This window comes from Melanaphis sacchari, unplaced genomic scaffold (assembly GCF_002803265.2).
Source record: "Melanaphis sacchari strain LSU unplaced genomic scaffold, SCAv2.0 Contig86_pilon_pilon, whole genome shotgun sequence".
NCBI classification, from domain to species: domain Eukaryota; kingdom Metazoa; phylum Arthropoda; class Insecta; order Hemiptera; family Aphididae; genus Melanaphis; species Melanaphis sacchari.
The window spans coordinates 327824-353170 of NW_020271611.1; the positions used below are offsets into that span (position 1 = coordinate 327824).

Sequence of the window (25347 nt, forward strand, 5' to 3'; positions counted from 1 at the left end):
AATATTTTCATTTCTTGAATAAAATAGAAAAAAAATTTCTAACTATACTCTTCAGGCCAACGGGCAATTTGGCTTCCAGGCCATCAGGATTTTCCCCAGTATCCTGGTGGGCCACTCCGCCACTGTAACGGGCATGTAGGTACTATAAGTACTGGTAAAAAAACAAATCTACTAGAATGTTTTAAAATTATACAGCTTTTACAATTAGAAATTGTGAAAATAGTTTTTATACGGTAGAGACAACATATTTATAACTCATGAATAATTGGAAATATAATTAAATGTATTTCTTAAGACTTATTGGTAAGATTATTGGATAGACACTTACCTACAAGTAGAGCTATGTATTTCAATATAGGTAGCTAATGTATAATTTGTTTTTATAACTTGATAAATAGTTTACTCTATAGATTATTAATTTCAATTAATAATTACATTTACTTAGAAAAAAACTTGAAAAATCTCTCTGGTGTATAATACCTAGATATTAATAATTATAGCTAATTATTAATTAAATTACTAAAAGATGTGTTAAATTTGTATACAATGATAAATCACTGTATACAAAAATAATTTTAAGCTAAGAACTTCTGTTAGCTTGTTTCAAATGATATTTAAAGACTATAAATAATTAAAATATGTTTTCATTCTAGTTTTCATCATGAAAATTATTTTAATTATTTCAGTGGACTAGAAATATTCTATTAGAAGTTATTGAACTATCAAAGTAGTAGAATATCTTAAAAATTAAAAACACCTTAAGTTCCATATTTAAAATGTTATCCTGAAGTAATATTACATTTTGTTAAGTTTTATCAAATTGATCCTTGATCTTTAATACATTTTTTACATAATATACATTGATTTATCTTTCTTGATTTAAAGTAGTAATTAAATGCAAAATATTTTTGGAGATGAAATCAAAAGTTTTGTTTTCCCCGATAAATTAATAATATATTTATATAATAGGTAGGAATAGTAAAATATCTAATATTTACTGCCATACTTATTACATAGTATAAAATTATCTATTATATACCATTCTAAAATTATTTTTGGCAAATTCAATTGATCAAATGGAAGATGTTCTTATTTTATGATTTTCTCTAGGCTCTAAAAATAAATTGTTTTAAGTTCCAATTATAAATAAAATTAGTATTTGTATTGATGCGGTATCAATTTATTTATTGTAGGGTTCACAAAATTATAGTAAAAAAAATTCTTGTTTTAAATTACTATACTTTTGCCCATGCAAGGCATAATCATTTAACATACATATTGTATACAATTATTATTTTAGTAATTTTAGGATAACATATTTCATCTCCATCGTATTATCTAATGGTAAAATAAATATCTTAAAATAATCTTGATATATTGAAAATTGCATAGTAACCAAAAATATCAACTACAAATCATATTTATTGATTTGCAATAAACTAATTGAAATTGTTATTTTTCACTTAGATATAAAGTAAAAATATTAACTTGAGTCTTTAAAAAAAAAAATTACACATGTATATTTTTGACAATTTTAGGTTGGTATAAAAACAACTTATGAGGAGCCTTGTATTATATTTTGAAGTCTTAGGTTTTTACTACTCAAAAAGGTTGACAGACACAAAAAATAACCATACATGTGTGGACATTACACATGTATCAAAACATCTTTACGAAACCAATAGATTAATAGAAATTAAGTTATCAGAAAATAAAATTGAAATATAAGAATAAATTATTGTTTGGAAAAAAATATAATCAGATGTAAATTATTTACACTTGTTAAAAGAATGCATTTTTATTTTAGGTTAACATTTATAAATTATAAGTAATGACAATTATTTATGATTTATTAATGTGGATAAATAATAAAAGTATTTTCAACTATAAAAAAAGATTTATTTTCATAACATACCTACAAATTGAATCCATTTAAGTAGGTGTAATAATATTTTAAAAAAACCAGGTTGAAATAAGCAAACAAAATTAATTAAGTGATACATAATAACCAATATATAAGTTCTGGCTCATGAAAATAAAAATATTAACTACTATCATTCAAAACTGATGTGAAAATCTTATTTAATATTATAAACAAGTTATCCTTTTCGTAGGTGATGTTGAGTCAGCAGCACCTGTATAAACATAAATACATTTTTCAATTAAAATTTAATTAATATATTAAAAGCCTATAGTAAAATCATATACTGTGTTTTATAACCGAAGAAAATACCTTAAATAGCTTTTTTTCTTTTATATGTTTTTAATATTCAACATAAATACAGACAAACAGTACATTATACAGTATATCCTATGAAAACGTAGTAATTTTGTATTGCTATGATAATATAGTTTTCATTACCACACCACTTCAAATTCATTTGTCTTCAAAGAATATCCTTTACAGTGTACATATACATATACACATATACAAACATATGTATATATATATACATAATATGTAAGAATACTTAAAATGTTCATTTTTAATCATATTTTATGAATATAAATGATAAATTTATAATCCAGATACAATAAATAGTCAAACATTTAAAAGAAAAATCAAATATTCATTGTTTTCTTAGCATGCATTAATTATTTGAGACATAGGCTATTATCATTACAAATTATTATAACATAAATTACAGAACAGGTCAAATAAAAAAAATTATACATCCTAGGCTTTCCATTTCACTGATTAAATACACACCTTATACCTACCATATTACAGTTTTGACAAATTGGACGGCGTTCGATGAGCTCGCCCTGTATAAAAATCTACCAAACCATCATGTTGTGCCAACAATGAGGAACATACTGGTGTCATGATCACCATCAAATCAACACCATCAAAATCAACAACATCATCATCATCATTGGCAAATGACGCCCCAATTAAGTTCATTTAACCATAACAACTCACATTCCTCCTATATGAATATAAAATTCAAACTATTTTATATGTTTACGATTAAATTAGATATTAAAAGGATAAGAATGATTACAAAAATATTGTTTATACGATTTTTTTTTTTAAATTTTACATTAAATTAAGTTTTTTTCTAAAAATTAATAAAAATTAATTTACTGTTCATTAGTATAGGTATATAAATTGGAGTTCAGGCAAAATATAGAAGAATTTTATACTGTATTTGTGGGTGGTAGATGTTTTCACCACTATTTAAATATTAACTTTTTAAATTAGTAAATATGTATAATATTTTATAAAAGCATAGTTTGTTATAATTTTAATGTTTTTAATATTTATGAACTCAAATAAAAAATACAGCTCATCACATTTAATAATAACAATAAACGTGTGTAAAATGCAATATATTAATACTATTATCAGTTATCAATAATGAAATTTTAAAATTAAACAAAAAGAGATAAAGCCTTTTATTTAGTTTTTATTACTTAAATATCACTAGTAAAAGTTATTGTTATTGCTACTATTTTAGAATAAAATTATATAATCATATGCCATATTATTTAAACTAAAAAAATTACTTTTTAAATTTAAAAAAAATATATATATATATATTTTATAGTTGTAGAAGTATAGATTTTGATCAATTCAAAGCTAAATTTATTGAGTTAAAAATGTTTAGTATAGAAATGTAGAAATAAAATATAATGTTACTTAATGTTACTTTTAAACACAATTTGAATTTTCTGAAACATAAATAATTTTCAACTTGATGCATAAAATAGCTTATAAATCATTATTAAACAATTATTTGAAAAGTGAAATTTTAGTAAGTGTAGTGTTAGAGAAGCTGCATAAGATATTCTTTAAAGCAAGTAATGCAATTTTATAGTATTTAAATTACATCACAGATAAAAATAATACACTAGCTACTAATTAAGAATAAAACACAGAACACCATTTTAGATATATCAGATGATTCTTTTATTAAAGGATACTAATTATTTAATATATATATATTTACTTTTTTATTGTAATAATTGTTTGAGTGTTTTACTACTGTTGCATACTTATGAAATCATATGTTTTTATTTCATATTCCAAAGTATTAATTCGTTATAATATACTCTATATATATATTTTAATACTAATAATTAGTTATAAATATTTAAAGATTAGATAGATTATTAGATCAATAATTTGTAGATACCCCTCACCACTTTACATAGCTCAACCAAACTTTTAATACATATATTATGACTCGTAAAATATTCTTCCGAAATTTGATTTTCAAATCTCTATATACTTCAAAAGAATATTTTCATTAGAAATAAGAAATTAATATTGTGTGTAGTCAACTGAAAAAGTGCAAAGTTAAAAATCACATATTTTTTTAAAAGCATAAATAATTTTTGAACAAATGTTTTTGATAAAAGAATCATTCAGTATAAGAAGTTTAATATTATATTATTAAATTATGATAATTATTGCTTTATATGTTTATTTCAAGAATTATAAAATCAATCTAGTTTATTAACTTTATAACTGTATATTATATGATTTTAAGCATTGAAGGCAAAAGCTAAATACAAATAAAACCAAATATGTGCATTCTATAATATACTAAAAATAAATCATGTATTAGCTTTTAAACTGAGTAAATACTTTTAGTCAATCTGTACTTTAATAATATAATATTGTTATTTATAATTAAACCCCTATATTTTTTCATACAATAATATTTAAAATTAGTAATCCAACATTTTTTTATGATTAAAAGATAAATATATATATATATAGTGATAACTAAACAGCACACTTAATGTTAAAAAGCAAAGAATGAAACATATTTAAAATGTATTTCTCCTATCAATAGAAAATAATCAAATATGTTCTTTATAAATATAATTAAAAAATGGTTAAATGTATAAATTAAGCTTATTAAGATTGCATACCTGATATTTTAATACAACTAAATTTAAAATATTATTATAAAAGAATTGTAAGTAGAAAAACTAATATAGCTATAAAGAATTAAATATATAAGAACATTTTTTAAATATTATACACATTTTCAACTTATTTAAATATACATAACAACATTTCTTTTAACCATATATTCAAATTAAAAATTGTTATAGTTAAATAAACTGCAAGCAAAAATAGTTTAACATCTATATGCTTAAATAAATAAAGAGCAGACACCAATATAATGTTATATACAAAAATAAACCCCAAGATCATTAATTGAAAACATACTTTATCAAATATTACTACACCTAGACAATATATAAATATAGAATAAATTATATCAAAACTGTTTTACCAATTAACCAAATTGTAAGCATATCTTATTTTAACTTTTAGTGACACTAAAATTATATATTATAAATATTATTATACAAGTTGTTACAGTGGTTGATCAATATTTGATTGTACAACATAATATAATTATATGAGAAATATAAATCATAAATAAAATTAATATATTTTCAATAAAAATGTATTTATTAATTATTAAACATTTAATTACCTTAACGTCTGTAACCATAGTTGACTTCTTTACAGGAACGTGAAAAATGTCCTACTCGGTTGCAAGAGTAGCATCTAAGTGAATCACGGTAGCTGTTATTTCTAGATGACCTACGACTGAGTCCACGTGTTTTGGCAAAACTAACAGTTAAGAAGCTTCCATATAATTCCCTAAATAAAACACATTAAGTATAATATTAACTAGTCATTTAGGAAAAAAAATGATTTATTTTCGCTTGGACAGAAGAACCAACAGCTAAAATATTGTACAACAAAAATTGTTAAATAAAACAAAGATAATACTGTATATTAGAATAACTATTGCGAAAAAAAGTATGTAACAAAATTGACACAAAACAATTGAAAAAAAAATTGAAACACTTCAATATTATTAAAACTAAAAAGGTGAGCCAATTTATTCAGATTGGCAGTAAATATAATATAACTTAAGCAATTGAAAAAGCAAATTTTAAACATTTGCGTAAGCCACAGAAAAACTTTAAAGATTCTTAATGGAGCATGTAATCAAAATTTAATAGGGCTTCTTTGGAGATCAGCAAAACAGCTAAACATTGAGAGACAATATGTAGTTTTTTTTATTAAAATCATACTAACTGAATTTGTATGGTATTAGAACAAAACAAAGTATATATTTAGCAAAATTTTAAAAATTATCAAAACCTAATTTTTCCAATAAATATATTATGTTATATGTTATTAATGAATCATGTTTAAAAAAAAATATTTATAAATTCTATTTGTCATTCAATAAAATTTAATTATCAAACATTTGAATTAACACTTTACATTTTATGCACATAAAACAGTATAGAGGAAACCAAATAGTTGGTAAAAAAAAAAAAGAAGTCTATCTGTGATAGAAAAGTGACAAATTTTGGTAGTGATGGATGGCAAGATGTTTTATAAAATATAAGAGTCTAATATAACAGAAAAATACCTTAATTCAATACAATTGTATAAATAATGGTGAATTGAGCAATCCAACTCATATTATTAATAAAAATAAACCATTTGGCAAAAAATAAATAAATTAAACATGTTTTTTTTGTTTTTTTATTATTGTTTGATCATCTGCTACTTCCTCAGTCACAGTTATTAATTAATACACATAACTAATTCATTATCAAAAGAAAATAATAAAAAATATTATTTATAAAATAGAAATTTACACCTATTACCTAATATCACATCATTAATAACTATTTTAAATCACAAGTTTGGAGATTAGGTACTGAAAAATCATCTTTAGTTTATAATATTAGGTACATAATTATTATTATAATTAATTGTACTTAAGAATTTTTAAATTTAATTAAATAAAAAAATATATTAATTATTGAATACTATTTTCTATAACTCACATTCCATTAGTCCGTTTTTGTGCTTCTGCAGCATCTTTATCTCTTTTGTATACAACAAAAGCAAAACTTGGTCTGGTTCTTGACATCCACACTTCAAGTAATGTTCCATATCGCTCAAACTCTTTTTCAATATCACGTCTTGTTATGCTGCTTCCTAATTCAGTGAATAAATACATCATCAGTAATTAACTGAAATTTACAATAACATATTTCATTATCTAATAAAATTAATTTAAATAACATAATTACTTAGAACCTTTCGTTAATATATTTTCAATAAAATACTTAATTGTTACATACAAAAAGTGATTTAATAAAACTTTAATTTGGAAAAATATATTTTTATTTATTTTCAGCACACATATGTTTGTGTAGATGCATAATTTAAACATTAGTAAAAGAAAGTTGATCAGCGCTTAATAAAGCATTGAATACACTATAATTAGAATTTAAATTCTTAAAAGTAAATAATAGATTTAAGTTTTTTTGATACTGAATATATTTTAAATATTTTAACGGTTGAAAATTAAACTTTGTTATTTAAGGTATATTTATACAACATAACTACTAACAAAAAATTATAATACATAAATAAAACTGTGTTTGGATTTAAGTTAGCCTTGATTTATTTAAGTTTACCATTCTTTATCTCTATTTTAAAAATAATACTAAAATATTAAGATAAACAAGTAGAGAACATTATGTTTTTAAACAGATTATCAATTGACCATCAAAATACAATACTTTTTTATTTTATGATCTGGTAATTTAAAAATATTCAAAAAATAAACCTGACTATCCAATTCTTGATCTCTGTAATTCATTTTTCATTAATAAATACACAAATCTTAAAAACATTTAACTAAATGAATATTTGTACAATTTTAAATTATGAAATATGTAAATAAATTCTAATTCAACAAAATGTATAGTCTAAGTTTGAAGAATAGTTGATGAAAAATTGGGGTCAATAAAACAATAATATTTGTTTATACTACTTGATTTATAATAACTAAAATAGTGTTAAATAGTCATTAATTAAATCGATGTTTAGATAGAAATACTAACCAATGTCTCTGACGTGGAGCCTGTGTTTATCGACTGGGGTCTTGCTCCTGCTACGACTGCGGCTGCGACTTGACCCCGAACGGCTTCTAGAATAGCTGCGTGATGTCCTACGACTGCGCGAACGGCTGCGACTTCTGCTCTTAGAGCGGCTACGACTCTTACTTCTTGACATGGTGCACTATAATACATAAAACACATAAAACATACATGAGAGAATTATATGGTCCAATTTGTTGATTAAGAATAGCATTTATCAAAATATTATCTAAACCAAACGCTAAAACGTTAATGAACACTTACGTCTCACAAAATTCAGTTATGTGTCTCCTACCACACATGAACTTAAATTGTATCGATGGCCAACGTTTTGAACAAATTCATAAGATTAAAAAACTCACTAAGTCAACAAAAATCAATAGGGATAACGTAGGAAAACAAAAAAGCCGAGCGATGATATTGCAGAATGCAATGTGTAAATGCTTAGAAGTCTGAAGTAGATTGTAATTACTAATTAGTAGAAGTTGGGTAAAATATTGTGCAAACACTGCAAACGTTTAATGTAAGCGGCAGACGCATCAATTAAAAGGAATTATGGATAAAATATGTAATCAAACAATAGTGAATTGTCATGGAAGAGCGAAACCCAAACAGAAATTCCTATACTACCATGGTTGTAGGTTATTCTTCACACACCCTACAAAAATTATACTGCGACCTTTGGTAATTTATGGTACATACCACACAACAGTATAACCATATAACAAATTAATTGAATATTCATATTTAATACGTCCCGGGCCACGGCTTCGTATTGCTAAAATTATTATTCAATAATTAATTAATTAATAGGCCACATATTAATATGTTTTAAACTATAATAATGAAGATTTTTAATTTGACACTAAGGTATTAGGTTTACTGACAATGAATTAAATGACAAACAATTATTAATTGTATAAAATGAGTATGAAATTTATTTTAATTTGTTTAATTTAAAAAAATAATAATATGCCATTGCCATCTCTACAACCGTAAATCACAGAATAAATTAAATAGATTTAATCTATTCTATACATGAATTATGATGAATCTTAGTCCACGTTTATAACCATTCATAATAATATAGATACAGGCAATAAACCACGGGCTAAGAGAACATCTTATGTCGAACGATATAAATGAAAAAAAAAATTAATAATTAATTACATAATCATATTTAATATACCGATCAGCGATCATCTATTTTCATATAAAAAAAAGAAAAACATAGATTTAAATTCACCACTAGATTCCACATTTCAGATTTTGAGTAGACGAGTAGAGTAATGAAAGTACCTATTGATTTTATAATATATTTTTATTATATTTTTTTTTTTTGTGTTAATGTTTTATTTTTAATTTTGAAGGTCGTTTCGGATAGAAAATTTAACCTAACCTAGTTTGTACATTGGAGAAGTGAAAATTGAAAATTCCAACTTTTTGTAGGTATTTTTTTTTTTTTTTTAAACAACAAAAAGTTAAATTAAGGAGAAACTGAAATTTTAATGGAAATCTAAATTCTAATAGTTGACAAAATCGATTTTGTTTATCTCAAAAACAAATAACTTTAGATACTTGAAATTTTCAAAAACCGTTTATATCATCTGATTATTATTTTCTATTAACAAAAAATTTTTCAAATCTTTCGACTATTTTTGATCTAAGTATAGGTAAGCATTTAAAATTGTTTTTTCTTCAAATATTGATTAAAATTTATTTTCTGAATAAGAATGTTTAAAAATATAATTCAAAATCTTCCTAATATATTTATTTCTCAATTAAAAAATATCAAAAATGTATGGTCACAATATTTTTTCAAAGTTAAGCTTTTGAAAAATGTATGAGAACTTTTAGTTTTATGTTTAAGTTTTCAAAATTTAATATAATATCTCTCATAAGTAGTTCAGATTGAAATCATAAAATCTAAATTTTATGTTTAGAATTCTTTTTATTGACATTTAAAATTCAAATTTGAACAAAATTATTCATTTAAAGATAAATAACGATGGTAATTATTTTATTTTAATTTAAAAACATTTTTTGTAGAATCTTTTATGAATATACTTTGTGATATAGACTGTCATTTCATTTCCTCTTAGAATCATTTGCCAAAATTCCATTTAAAATAATATATCATTGAGTTAAAATTAAACACACCTATAACAGTAACTCACTTGACACCTTATGTATAGCACTTAACTACCTTTTTTTTTAATTTAAAACTTTATTTTATTTTATTTTTGGAACATTCAAAGATAAATACTTATAAAACAGTAGTGCATCTAAAATTGACTTCTCGACTAATATTTATCTATTTTAAAATTCTTCATTGTTATCATATTAAAAAACTTACAGAAAGTAAATTCAGAAGAAAAGTCTTCTAAAACCTTCAAAAAACAGTCAGTAAAAAAATAACTCATAAAAGTTCTAATATTTGATTTTAGTTGTACTTAACAAATTAAACAAGTTAAGATTTTTTGTGAAATTTATAGTACAAACCACTGATAAATAAGAGTATTGTAATTTGTAGATATAATTGGTACTTTGGTAGTATGTCATGTCTAAAATACTTTTCATAATCAGAAAAAACAAAAAAATTTGTCTTAAAGGATTTTTTTTACTTAATAATAATACAAGGAACGGAAAATTAATTTTACTTAATAATAATACAAGAAATTGAAAATTTGTTTCCAATGATTGTTATATATTTTGTTTAAAAGCCAAACAAAAACTGGTAGTTTTTTTTGTATTGTTAATTTTGGTGTTACAGGTAAAGTAAAAAAAAAATTAATATATAATAATAATATAAACTTAAAAGAAACACTTAGGAATAAATGTTTTTACAATTTGTGCACAACAATATCTGAGTAGTTTAACATATTGTAAATTATTAAGTTAAAAACTATTTTTATCCAGCAAGATTAAAAATTAACATTATAAGTTAAAAGTTATTGACAGTCATAAAAAAAATATAATAATTAAATAAAAATTGTGAAAAATATACATAGAGATTGAGTAATAGGTGTAATACTTGTTGATAATAAGTAAGAAGTATTGTTAATACATTGCTTACTTATACTTACAAATAAATACATTTTAAATTAAATGAAGATTAACATACTAAATGATGTTTTCAAATAAAAATAACAAATTGCGGAGAACCGCAAAAACAAAACACAAAAAATAAAAACAAGTATTATAATATTTGACCACACTTATACAATATATTAATAATGTAAGTTAAATTAGATAATTAATAAGTTATAAGTAGTAAATTAAACAAAATAATAGAAATAATAAAAAAATAAAAATAAAAAAATAATAATGGTAAAACAAAAGTTATTAAAATTTAGTAGTTAGTTTATAAAACTAAGTTAGCAATATTGAAATTCAAAACATTTTGGAATACTTAAATATAATTAAAATATAAGATAATTGTATTAATAAAATGAATAATACTATGTTTAATAAAAAAACAATCAACTATTATGAAAATTAATGTTTTTAGTTACTTGTACATTATAATACTTTTATTGAAATAGATCTGGTATTAAAAATCATTTTTAAGTCAAAAACTATTGTCATACACTATCTCAGAAAGATTTTATCAAAACAATTATAAAATAAAAATAATTAAAAATATACAATACAAACACAATTATATTATTAGATATATATCCTCTCAGACTAATGAGTCAGTTATACATTTGGCATACATTCAAAATTTATCAAGTATTGACTATAATTTTATCTTTGGCCAAAGTTATGTAATTCATACTTTATTTAATTATTGAGTTTTATTAAAAAATAATACAAGATTTAAAAAAAAGAAATAATGTTCGTCATAAAACATACTAAATAATACTTAGTTAGTAACTAACTGCTTTTATTAAAAGAAAACCATTAGATAACAATAGAATTTATAGAAGAACATATAGGTTTTCACTAAAAGTGTCATAATTTGTATATTCATATAATATTATGAACAAGATATGGGTAAAAAAAGCAAATATTTTATTATACTCTACAAAATATTTTACAAGGTCTAAAATACAGACCTGATAAAAATCACTATCACAGAATTAGTTTTAATAACAAAACGACATTTTTAAACTTAATTAGGACATAAATATATTATCTATATATTTTATAACAGCTTATAACTAAAAATTATGTAATTGTTAGAGATTATATTGTTAATTATTTGTCATGAAATTATAGATTTAACTTAATAAAATAACTTCTTATATGAAACTATTTAATTAAGTCAATATTTCAAATAAATACGTTTTTCTTTTATACTGATAATAAATAATCAATTTATAAATAAACTAATAAAATATATTGACATTTTTCTTTTTACTGTTTTTGTTCGAAGAATGCCGCCATATCTTTTATACAAAATTGAGGTGGTCTATCACTAGTACTATGGGCTCTTTGTCGAATTGAACTGTAAAAAAAATATATTTTTACACATTAATTACTTTTATTATATATATACAAATGTATTAAGTAGTTGTAAAAATATGTACTTTGCAGTCTGTTTATCTGTTTTAGTTTTTAAAGTATTTTTATTATTAATTTCATCAGAAGAAGTTTTATATCCAGTTAACTGATTTACTCTTGATGCTACTAAACCTTTAGTTTCTTTTTTAGAACATTTTTTACGTTCTAAACTTTGTGTATACCATTCTTTTTGCTCAGGATCTATAGATAAATTATCACGTTCATCATAAGTAATTATCTTTACTAAATGTTTTGGTTGTATAATGGATTTGTTTATATTCGTTTCAGTGCATTCATCTGGAGATTTTAATGTCTTAGCTCTTAGACGTTTAATTATATCATCATCATATTGAACACTTTCAGATATTTTAAAACGTTCACGAAGAGCTTGCCTACGTTCTTCTTTATAACGGTCAATACGTTCACGTCTTGTAGCATCCATATCATTAGATGAATCAGATTTTTGAAAACTATTTACTGAGCTTATAAGATTTGGTGATGTATTGACACGTTCTAAATTTTGATTATCAATTGGAAAATTAAAAGCATCTAATGAAACTGTACTAGTAACATGCTGACAATTGTTACGAAGTCTTCTATTTTTTATCCATGTTGAACTGTTTTTAGGAGATTTATTGGAATCAAATTTATTTAATGACTCATGATTTTTATTTTTATTTTCCTTATTTCCTAAAACAAATAAACAGTGAATGACAATAAAATACTTTATAATACATGAAAATAATTAAATTACAGTATAAATCAATATTGTACTAAGATAACTAAAAAATAGATTATTTTTTTTAGTAAAAAAATTTTTTTAGGTGGAGAACTTACGTAAAACAATTAATAATCTTTAATTTATTCAAATAATTAATAAGTAACTGATATATTAAAATTATAGCAATTAAAAAATATATCCTATTCAAAAATTAAAAAAAAGTATTGTTCAAATCTAGTATTAAAGTTATTTCTTTACCATTATGTTTTTTATGTTAATAATATTGTTAAAAGTAAATTAATAATTTGTTTCATAATTTTTTTATAGGTACAATTAGTTTATTTTCAAAACTAAATCTAAAAAGTTTTTGACAGTGTACAAAAATTTTGATTACTCTTCTCTGAATACATATATGGTTTCTTTTTTTCTTACTTGATAAAAATTTGAATTAAAAACTACAAAATATGAATAGTAAATTCATAGTTTTGCATTAATGAAATGTCAACAGTTATCAGTAAAAATGTTTAATTAGGAATACTACAACATAACTTACCAGTAGAACTTGAATTCTCCATCAATTCTTTTCTCATACGCCTTTCATGTACTATATCTCTTCCAATTTCTGATTCAAATTTGCGTCTATTTGAGTCTAATAATAAATCTACTTTATTTTCAGGAACTTCTTCAGTAGATGTCACTAAACTGTTTGCACCACTTGTTATATTATCATTATTCTTAACATTTTCAATTGGTAAAATTGTTGTTTCAAGTCCATCTTGTATTAACATGTCAGTATCTTCATTTGAAGGCGAAACTAAATAATCATTATCTAATATGTTTTCATTATTTATAATTTCTTTTATTTTTAAATTCTCATTCTCAACTTTATCCTAAAAAAAAATTTAAAATAAGTATATTTTGTGTATTTTTAATGTATTATTAGTTAATTTTAAGTACCTGTGAAGAAATTGATATTTCACGTTGACTGGAATTACAAGATTCAGGACTAGTAACAACCAATATTTCATAATGTATATTTTCAACAGATTTCTCTGTTTCAAAATTTAAGTTATCAATCGAATCAGTAGAACCTTTACAGGATGGCATTACTTCTTCATAACTAGAATCATCTTGACGAAAAATTGAATTTTTTTGACCCAAACGTTCATAATTGTTACCAACAACAATTTCATACATAGATCCAGCTTTTTTAGGAGAACTAAGGGATTCGGTTAAAATAGAAATATCTGATTTCACCTTTTCTTCAATTTTATTGTTATTAAAAGATTCGCATAGAATATCATCTCTAACATTTCTTAATTTTATTTCTTGAAAACTACGGCGATCATTAGATAAACTTTTATTTCTTAAGTCACCTTGGTAACTTAACCGATTTCGAGGTGTAGTTAGAAGGTTTTTGGTCAAAACATCTGATACACAAAAGTCAATTAAGATAGTCTGGTAATCAGGTGTAGTGTTTTTGTCACTATAACTATCTTCTGATAATGGACAATATGATAGAGTAGGTGTGGTAATTGTAGACAATGAACCTGTACCAGTTTCATTACTTTCAACATCTGTCATAATTTGATCACTTTCTGTATGTATGTCTGCAGCAACAGTCATCTAATACAAAAATATGTACATTTTTTAATCTGAGAAATAAAATAAAATTAAAATAATTACATGTTCTGGAGATTGACTATCAATGAATCGAATATCAGGTGAAGCAAATCGTTCTTCTAAATATGATAACCTATTATTTTTTGTATGATCATTTTCTTTACTTGAATCATTGGTTTTTATTTTCTTTGGTGATGGATCTGCACTTAATGAATCTTCTGCATGTGCTAATATTGGTAAACGTTTAGCGCTACTATTCAACTAAAGCACACAAAAATAAAAATAAGTCAATATCTTTAAGTATATAAAAAACAAATAAGAAAATATAAAACTTGATTTTTTAAATATTCTTAGAAAATTAGATTGAATGTTTTAAATAATCTACCATTATTTTTGTGATTTATCAGAATAAACATATATATATATATATATCACAAAATTAAAATCTCACAAATTCTACGTTGACTATTGGTACACAGCAGAATATAGAGCATTTATGACGTATTACAAAAAAAAAAAAAAAACTATTTAATTTGAGATAATGGTGCAAAAGAAACTGTAAAGATCTATAATGTATTCATTAATGAATTTAATGTTTGACAATTTTTTAATTCCCATGAAAGCAATCGTTTCTGAGTAATTAATATAATAATTGTTTTGTTAAACAGCCTTCTTTTAATAATAATATTTTTTTTTATAATAAACTTTTTAAATACATTTTTATGAATATTTTATATAACATGCTTTTTCGTAAATTAATAATTAATAAAGTTTACTTTAAAAATTTGAACAAACTATTAGTGAGTAGTTTTTGGTAGATTATTTATGACACTAGTGTGATATATATAAATCGCATAAAATTGTTATTATTTGTATTGTTTCTTTAACATTTGTACATGAATATATTATTTCCATATTAACAAAAGATCTATAAAAATAAAATAAATTTTTATACATTTCGAGTTATATTGTTGGTTAAAAGGACTATTTATAATGATTTTATTGTTTGATCAGATTTTTTTACATCTTTTTAAAAAGTAATAAATATTGTGTTATAAAATATTTTTAAACTATTAATCAGTATTTACCTGATACTTATAACCTATTGTTATTTGTTAGCTTTGAAAGCATATCTCGAAAAAAGTGCTTATACATTTTAGTTATTAATTTTAAACTTACATTATTAGGAGCCACATTTTGTAAATTTTCCATGCTTGAACGATTACTAAAAATATGATTAGTATCTTCATCAGAAAATACTCTCATATCAGACTCATCTAAATCAAAGTTAACTTGCAAATCACTTAAATCTATAAAAAAAAGTTGTAATGAAATATTTTAAATAAATACTTAATATACATTATTATTTATTTGTACCTTCTTGACTTGGGTGAAGAATAGGTGATGTTCCCATATCTTCTTGATCAGCAAGTTGATCAAAATAAGAATCATGGGACACAGAACGATTATGACCAATTGAGCTGGAACCACAGAAGCCAGGAGGAGAACATGGAGGTGTCCCTTTAATTTCTCTCAAAGACATTGTTTCACTAACTGACTTTGAAGACTTAGGTGTATCTTGAACATTCATACCTTCAGTTATACTCTGACGTACACATTCTTTTGAGTCCTGATAAATTTAATAATTAATTATAAACATTTTTATTTTTAGAAAAGCTTAAGAGGACACTACACCCAAATTAATTGTTTCCATCTTAAAAATATGAAATTTAGTAAACCTACACTCAAAAGTTCACGTTTAACTTTGTTAGCCTTAATATAAGAGTGAATTGACCAATTATCAAAAATAATGGTAAGAACTTTTATCTGTGTTCGTACATTAAATTTTTTTTATGATTTTTCAATTTTTTGTCAATTCTTGCATAAACAAAATAGTAAAATTTAAAAATGCTCATAACTTGCCTGTAAATGGAATTATCAAAAAAATGCAATGTACAAACACAGATTAAGTTCTTACCATTAGGTTTCATAATAAGTCAATTAACTCTAAATAAAAGCTAGGGAAGATAAATGTGAGTACAGCATCCTCGTAATAAGAAATATCAAACAAAACAATTTTTAATAAATAGTAAAATTAATAGGTATAATATTACTTGTATTAGTAAAAGTTTTTATTGAAAATAATAAAAGTTGTCTTTAAATATAACTTATACTAGATTATAAATACAATTTTAGAAATAAGACTTTAATACTCTAAATTACAGATAACATCTCATCTGCATTTACTTCAATATAAAATATAACCAAGCTAAACGAGAACTACTAAATAGACATTTATTATGTTATGCACTTTTAAGACTAACACTTAGGGCTGTAATGTCAGAAACTTAAACATTTTAATTCTATCTTAAAACTAAATTTGAAATCAGTAAAACCTATCTAGTGTTGCTAGCTTAAATATAAGTAAACTGACCTATCATCAAAATTAAAGTTATTAATTTTATCAGTGTTTATACGTTGACTCTTTTAAAATATTTCTCAATTTTTAAGCAAGTATATAAAATATAACAACTTAAAAAAGCTCATTTACCAATATTATAGGCAAATGAAAATATTCTAAAACAGCATTTGTTAAAACCATAGGCATATAAAGATAATCTTAACATATACCTTTATAGTACAAATAGTATACATTAATACTTTTAGTTTAATAATTGGTAAACTCCATTTAATATTAAAATGAATAACACAATATATGTTAAAACAAATACAAATTTTCTATGTATATAGTACATAGAAGGAGACAACTTCAAAAGCAGTATTGCATCTTCTCAAATAAATAATTTTATGGTATTATCAATTTACATTAAAAGACTTAAAAAAATTACTTTAATGTATTAACTTTAATAAAATATTAAATACTTTATAAAAATCTTGTTATATTTATAAAAATTTTACCATATATTTAGGAGTTAAATTTGGTTCAGATTTTTTACGAAGTGGTAGAACTCCAAGTGAAATACTACTTCCACCTCGGGTAAATAATGATTTCCATCTTAATGGTGAACGTCTTTTGTTAGTATTACATCTTCTTGATGGTAAATCAATTACAGTATGATATTTTTCAGGTAAACAAGAAGGACCCCCGCCTAAAATGTCAATAATATTATTTGAATGTTTATAATTTAATTAACTATTGTTACTAACCAACTTCAATATAATTAGGATCATTTCTTTTTGCAAAAGTTAGAACACGATTTTGAGCTTCTTCAAGAGTTAAAAGTTTTGTTTGAGTAGATATTGCTAAAGATTTAGGTCGAGATTTTTTGGGGGTACCTAAAAAAAAAAAAAAATTGGATAAAATTTGCTTTTTAATTATTAATATATAACTTACCTTTGGTAGGTGGTAATTTTGCTCCAACATTAGGAATAGGGCTAAAAATATAGTCTGTATACCGAATTAAAAATTCAGTTACCACAGCTTGAATACCAACACCATGTAAAGCAGCAACACCACTACCATTTTCTAGTTGTTTACTCCTTAACAAATTAGGTGCCCAAACGATTGCAACATTTCTTGCTGTCATGCCTGTTTGTTCACCAAGAGCAGCCACACGAGATAAATGTTTCATCAAGTATTCTAACGTTCTAATAAAATCAACATTTTTATTTTTAATAAGAGAAATAAAAGAATTTCTTAATTTATCTAAAAAACTATAAACCTATCTTTTTAAGGAAAGTTTTCCTTTAATTACCTAAAATGAGGTGGTGGTAATTTTTGAACTGTTTCTCTCATAAGCTGTAATCTGACTTCAGTAGTTTTCTCAGGTACTGATTGTACAGCATTTACAAACGAATCATAAAGTTGATAAGTGCATAATGGATTGGGGAGTTCTCTAAAATATAATTTTAACAATGAGGCCACACTATGTATATCCTGTCTTATTGATTCGTCTTCCCACAATGCTGGTACTCTATCTTCATCAAATGTAGACCTAAAATTTGAACAAATTATATATTATTTAATGGGTAAATGTTTAAGTGTTTTACTGTGTTAAATTTATGCTAAATGAAAAAATATAGGTTATACTTTGCATATGCAAATGTTTTAGAAATGTATCAGAAAATAATTGTAAAAAATAAAAGTTTAATGGAATATTTAACTTAAGAATTTTAAGTGAAATCAACTATTATTTTTATTATTTATAAATTTAAAGAAAATACTACAATCAAAACACAATATTATTTTGTTTTGGTTTTAAAATTTTAAGTTTTTACCTAGGTGTAAAGACTAAAATAGTGTCACATGAAAATGTAACAAATGTTGTTTTAAATAAATCATGAACACGAGCACCAAAAAAAGATAGTATTAATTATATATCTACCTTTATGAGCTTGTAAGTATTTTAACAAAATATCTTAATACTGATACAAACCTCAATCTTTGAATATTAGATGTAACACCAGAAAGTCTATATATTCCATCAACAATTCCAAATTTTTCTATAAACTCAGCACAGCTAGTTAACACATCTGGCACTAAAAATACAAATTTACGATAATTAGTAAAACCATTTTATTAAGTAATATAATATTTTAGTAGATCATTCAAATTGTATACTATAAAAACAGTAAGGCCATCATCAGAACCTATACTTATATTAATGCAGATGTTTTATCTTTTCTATTTTTGTTACCAATATTTTAAATAACATTAATTAAACACTAAATAAGTTAATTCAAACAATTTAGTAAGAATTTAGAGGAACTATTATTATTATAATTATTATTTTAATAAACTTAAATAGAAACATTAAACAATGACTAATCATACTACAAAGAAAAAATAAATGATAAATAAAAAAATAATTAACATATATACATATTTTTTCTAACAAAAGATCTAAATCTTCCTATTCTTAATTGCAATAAAAAAAAAAAAACTATTACTACATAACACTTAGTATATAATTAAAAATTATACTAACAATCTCTTCCAGAATTTAAAAGATGTTCACCCAGATCACAACCGAATACCCTTTCTTTTAATATTCCAGATTGTTTTAATGTTCTTCGTGTTGGTCTTGATAATATAAAAGACCGAAAAAATGATATCAGTTTACCATGTTTTCTGAAAATGTCAACATACATTTTAATAATCACAATTTAAATCTTATTAATTGTTCAAAGAATATATTTGTTTAAATGAACATCTATTTAATTATCTCATATAAATAATGAAGCCTATATTATTACATCACAAAAATATAAATAGGGTACAGACTTACCTTAATACGGGTTTTGTTGGTTCAGAAAGAAAAAGCATTTGAGGATTTATATATAGATTTCTTGGAACTTTGTCTGTTATAACAGCTACACAGCTAGATGGGAAAAATCCAACTAGAAAACCATGTTTGCCTCTCCACCAAACACTTTCCTCAGGTGATGGCATATCAATAACAGAAATTATATCACCAATCTATTAAAATTAGATTAATTAATAATATTTATAGTAGAACCGTCAATATATTCAAACTACATCAAATGAAATTTCATCAGAAGCATGTGCAGTATATTTTCTGACTGAATAAGCTGCAGCAACAGCAGGGGTGTTTATCGCACAATGATCTCCATCAGCAACTAGAAGATGATGACCTCGATTATCTAATTCTAACCAGCTAAGAATAGGTCCACAATTAATTAAACTTCCCATAGCTATTTCAGATAATCTTTTGCAATATTTACTAATCAAGTCTTTTAAATATTCCTATAATGTAAAAATAAATAATGACAATATTGTTATTATAAGAAAAAGTCTTTGTAAGCATATTTCTTACATTAGGATTTTCACAATCACTTGGTACAGGCTGAAGTTCTGGAAGTAGACTGAACTTTCTATCATAAACACATTTGTGCAATTGATAATCAAGAGTTCTTGCATTTTCATATGATCGCCTTAAAACCCAAACTGTGTTTTGTGATTCTACTTTAATAGTTAACCAAAAATCATTGTCATTATCCACATTTCCAAATTTTTGTTCATCTTCTTCAATCAAATCAAACTAAAGATACATTTATTTTTAATTTAATCATAATTGAATACAAATTATTAAAGTAACTAAATTTATAATAAAAATATTAATTTTAGGTTATCAAATTTCCTGTAAAAAATACATGTTTTCATAAAAACTTAAATGTAACATGCAATATGTATAATATATTTTATTTTAATTTGTTACAACTTGAACAGAATATAATCTTAAATTTTTACTCGACAATTTTTTAAGCCATTTAATAAAAAAAAATGTAAATTTTAGAAGTTCTGAGCTGAATCAAAATTAATATTATACATTGTACATAAAAGCTAGGTCTTATAATTTATTTAGTGATCAACAATTAAAATCTAAAGTTTAATAAATTTAAATACAAAAAAATATTAATTTTTTTTTTGTTATAATATTATAATATTTTAATTTTATACTAAAAATTGGCCTCTTTTGTTTTTTAAATGATAATATTGTTTTATAATTGTGTTAACAATTTTATGCATCATATAATTTATTATATAGTTTAGTGATAATATTTCTTTAGATTGTCAACTAAATTAAAAAATAAGGTACTTAAATATAATTTCTAAAATAAGGATTTTAATTAAGTAAACTATAAGCAATCATTTTATTTTATATAAACTAACTTTTAATGGTCCAAGTTCAACATGTTCATAATGAAAATGAGCACATTCTTCTAATTTTGGAAACCTTGATTTTCCATCATCAATTGATGTCACAGGTAAGGTAGCCACGCGCATACTTCCATTACTGACAACACTGCTACCAGAAGATCTTCCTTCAGAATTTCGGCTCAACAAAGTATGATCAGGCATTTTGAGAGATGTCTGAAAATTGACTAATTATTTAAGTTTCTGTAACATCAAAATATAAGAAAAATAAAATATTATACTTGTTTTTTATAGAAATAATTAATATAAAAAATTATTGAATATAAAAATAAAAATTTATTAGATATGTTATTACAATTATAATACAAATTAGTAAACATTAATATAGGTTAGTCTTTATTCATTATGCTAAAAAATGAAGGATAAGCTATAGGATTATTATGTATCTTACAAATATAAAAAAAAAACAAAAAACATTTGATAAGTTCATAAAAAGAAAATAATTAAAATTATAGATTTGAAAATTTTTAATTACAAAAAAATAGTTTTCTGTCATTGTTGTAGTTATCTATCAGCAAAGAATGAAGAATATTTATTAAATCATTTAATGATGTGTATAACTTATTTCTTAAATCAAACCAATACATTGGTACATTATATGACAGAATATGTGCACATTTATCTAATAAAGATGAAACCTTTAGAATAAAATGTCACTAAAGGAAATTTAAATTGATAGAGTACATTTATTTCATCTAATTATATGTTTGTTTTTACCTTTTAATAATTATAAATATTTAATACAATTCTCAAAATCTATTCTTTAAATTTTGCAAATAATGATTGTAATCTTAACATAAATGTATTTTCAGTATTTTATAAAAAAGTGGTCTCTTTAATTACTCCTTTTACAGTTCTATAGGTACATTTCGAGTATAAACTTAATATAAAAATATTTTTAAGCAAACAATTGTCTAGTACATTTTAGTATTTTTGTTAATATCACAATCAATTACATATCAAATATTTTGTTCTTAAATATAACAATATCAGAGTCCTAATAAAAAGCACAAAATTAAGATATCTAAAAAATATTCAAAATAAATAATTTACTATTATTACTACCATAATATTCTTACTTTTGAATAAGAAAAATACTGCAATGTTCCCATTTTAAATCATTTATCTTGACAATTACTAGAGTTTGTACAATGATTGATTCTGTATGGGTTTATAAAAAACATTGTGAAGAAATGATTTTTTGTTTTGTATAAGTGGTAAAATGAATGCATCCATTTATTCCTTAAGAAAAATATAAAAAAATATGTGAGGAAAATATTATAAAAATAAAATACAACAAAATTAGGTATAGATTAATACTTTACAAAATATTAAATATTTAAAAAAAAAATCATTTCAATGTTTTTTGAAGACATAAGTTAGTAAACTTAGAAATAGGTTTACCATTCATTCCAATTCTGCCAGAATACTACTCTGGTTATTATTAAACCATGATCAAAATATAAACAAGTATGGGTGACTCAAATCAGTTTTGTGTAATTATACAACTAAAACTATACATTTTTTAAAACAAAATGGGCTTATCAATTTATCATAATCAATTAACATAGAAGCAAGTTTATTCTTAAATAAAACTAAAGTGCAAGCAAATAGGGGCTGATTTGTACATAGGGTGTATCGCTCAATACATCTATTCATTTTTATTCAGTTTACAATAAATAAATAAATTATGACTGTTATTGGTTGACACCTTTTTGGTAAAAGATGTTCTGAAAAATAATTTTAAAAAAATGTTAACCCTTATCAACTATTAATAAAAATATTAAAATTTAAAAAATTGAATTTTATTTTATTTTTATTTTTTGTTGTTTTGACTAAGATTTTTTTAAATACAAAAATAATTTTTTTGGGAGTACAAAATTTTAAAGATTATCAACTATTAATAAACATGTATTACAATATTTAAAATTTTTTTTTAATAAAAAAAATAATAAGATTAATATATTGTGTTTACACTATTATAGACACTCATTAATTTAATTTATAATAATGACTTAAATATAAAATATAAGGTAATAGAGGAGTTAACATATAAATTAATTAAAACGTTGATAAATTATAAAAATGTAAAATAAAATATAGTGCATTTATTAAAATCACTCGATCATTCTTATGAAAAACAAAAATTAAAAATGTATGCATCGCTCTAATATATTAGAGTTCATTTTATGACACAACTATATGATAAATGCTTATAAGAGCATTAATGTCTTCAATAACTATATTCAACTACATGTCTAAATATAAACTAAACATCTAGCAAATATTTAATCTAGTACTAATGTTAATTGTATATATATGTATCTCTCATCGCATGTACTTATTGTGCCTCATAGGTACAGATTGTATATTTCCAATAAAGAAAAAAAAAAAAAAAAAGTAATCAAACCATTCTAAATTCAATAGCTATTATCAGTGTAACAAGTTAGTTGTTAGGTTTTCTTTTCCTCAAATTTATATGATAATTACTTGTTTATTGATTTGCCAGTTCATTAACAATGTTAAAATGGTTAAAAATTTAAAATTTTTCTTATTGATTTGATAATAAATGATAGCAAATGGCAATTTAAATTCAATAAAATTCTAATCTATGCTCTAATTATAGTATTTTAATGTATTAAGGCTATTAAGCTATTATACCTAAATTTTGGCATAGACAGTGTTTGTAGATCCAATTGGAATAGACAGAGACGATTGAGACAAATCATATGTTTTTAAAATTATCCAAATATAATTTGATGAACACATTTTATTAAAAAGCACCAATAAATAAAAACTTTACAATAACATTATATTAAATGGAGACTAATATTAAAAAATTCAAAAAATTAAAACAAAAGTTATACTGCCCTAATCAGATTAGTCAATCTTTAATTCCAAAGACCTTTATCACTTGTAGAACATCTTTGGAATTTTTTTATAAAATATAATAACGGGTATGGACACTATGGACAGCACATATTTTAAAAATAAAATTAATCTAAGAATTTAGAAATATTAGCAAATATAATCTCAACTTTTAATACTGTACTATTGAGTTATATAGTTCTCTAACAATACTCAATAAGTTTAAGGAAGACTTTATTTTTTAATAAATAAATAAATTATAAATAATATTACAGTACCTATTATTTATTTATTTATATTTTTTTCATTTTAAGACTTAGTTATAATAGCTAAACATTCACAGCTCAATGCCGACATTCAACAGTAATATTATTTTTTTAATGCATCTTAATTAAATTATTTTATTCTACTCTATGTTTTAATCATAAAATTGTGATAACACATTCACACGGCGTTCTGGATAGGTATTTAGATATACATCAATTGCCATGACGTATTTAATTCACTATCAAAATAGTCTACATTTTATTCATATAAAATCTAAGTATATTATGTTAAGACAATAAGACATAAGTTTGTGCATTTTTAAAACATTTTGTCTATAATTTTAGTTATAATGTAAGATGCTGTCTTTATTGTGAACTATTTAAGTCGTAGTATTTTATGATTATTATTTATTAGGTTAGGATTTTGTAGCAAATGTTTCTTTTGAATTTTGATGGAATTATACAAGAAAAATAATTTTTATTCATGTATAAATATATTTTGATTTTTGAATCATTCTAATTTCAATGAAGTTAAGTTTATTTTGCTTTTTTCCTCATTTTGAATCTTTATTTATTTTTTAATTTTTACATAATTTTCATGAAAAATTATCATTTTTCTGTGTATATTACTACAACCCCAACTTATATATATATGAGTATACCTCAACTCATTATTGCTAGAAATTGTAAAATCAGTGTAAATGTCAGTAATT

At 22.8% G+C, this 25347-nt stretch overlaps 2 protein-coding genes across 4 annotated transcripts; both read right to left on the reverse strand.

The window, feature by feature from the left end:
* Positions 1-1877: 1877 nt before the first annotated feature.
* LOC112602346 (transformer-2 protein homolog beta-like) lies at positions 1878-8539 on the reverse strand. Its single transcript, XM_025350374.1, is given in 6 exon segments — positions 1878-2135; positions 5463-5558; positions 5560-5632; positions 6844-6997; positions 7912-8089; positions 8212-8539. Coding segments are annotated over 4 exon segments (444 nt in total). The 5' UTR covers positions 8084-8089; positions 8212-8539; the 3' UTR covers positions 1878-2135; positions 5463-5513.
* A 3705-nt stretch (positions 8540-12244) lies between these two features.
* Positions 12245-24296, reverse strand: LOC112602347 (GTPase-activating protein CdGAPr). 3 transcript variants are annotated; one of them, XM_025350375.1, is made up of 19 exons: positions 24162-24296; positions 22580-22742; positions 21456-21656; positions 20599-20823; positions 20301-20528; positions 20050-20240; positions 19750-19892; positions 19198-19300; positions 18517-18756; positions 18156-18409; positions 17969-18097; positions 17720-17910; positions 16178-16430; positions 15980-16110; positions 14864-15061; positions 14135-14803; positions 13731-14067; positions 12483-13146; positions 12245-12400 (listed from the first exon to the last, which is right to left on the reverse strand). In XM_025350375.1, exons 2-19 carry the CDS (start codon positions 22610-22612, stop codon positions 12310-12312), a joined length of 4281 nt encoding a protein of 1426 aa, XP_025206160.1. In that variant the 5' UTR covers positions 22613-22742; positions 24162-24296; the 3' UTR covers positions 12245-12309. The 3 variants fall into 3 exon arrangements, with proteins under 3 accessions (XP_025206160.1, XP_025206161.1, XP_025206162.1); XM_025350376.1 differs by having other exon boundaries at positions 21456-21683; XM_025350377.1 differs by lacking the exon at positions 22580-22742 and having other exon boundaries at positions 21456-21683.
* Positions 24297-25347: the final 1051 nt, after the last annotated feature.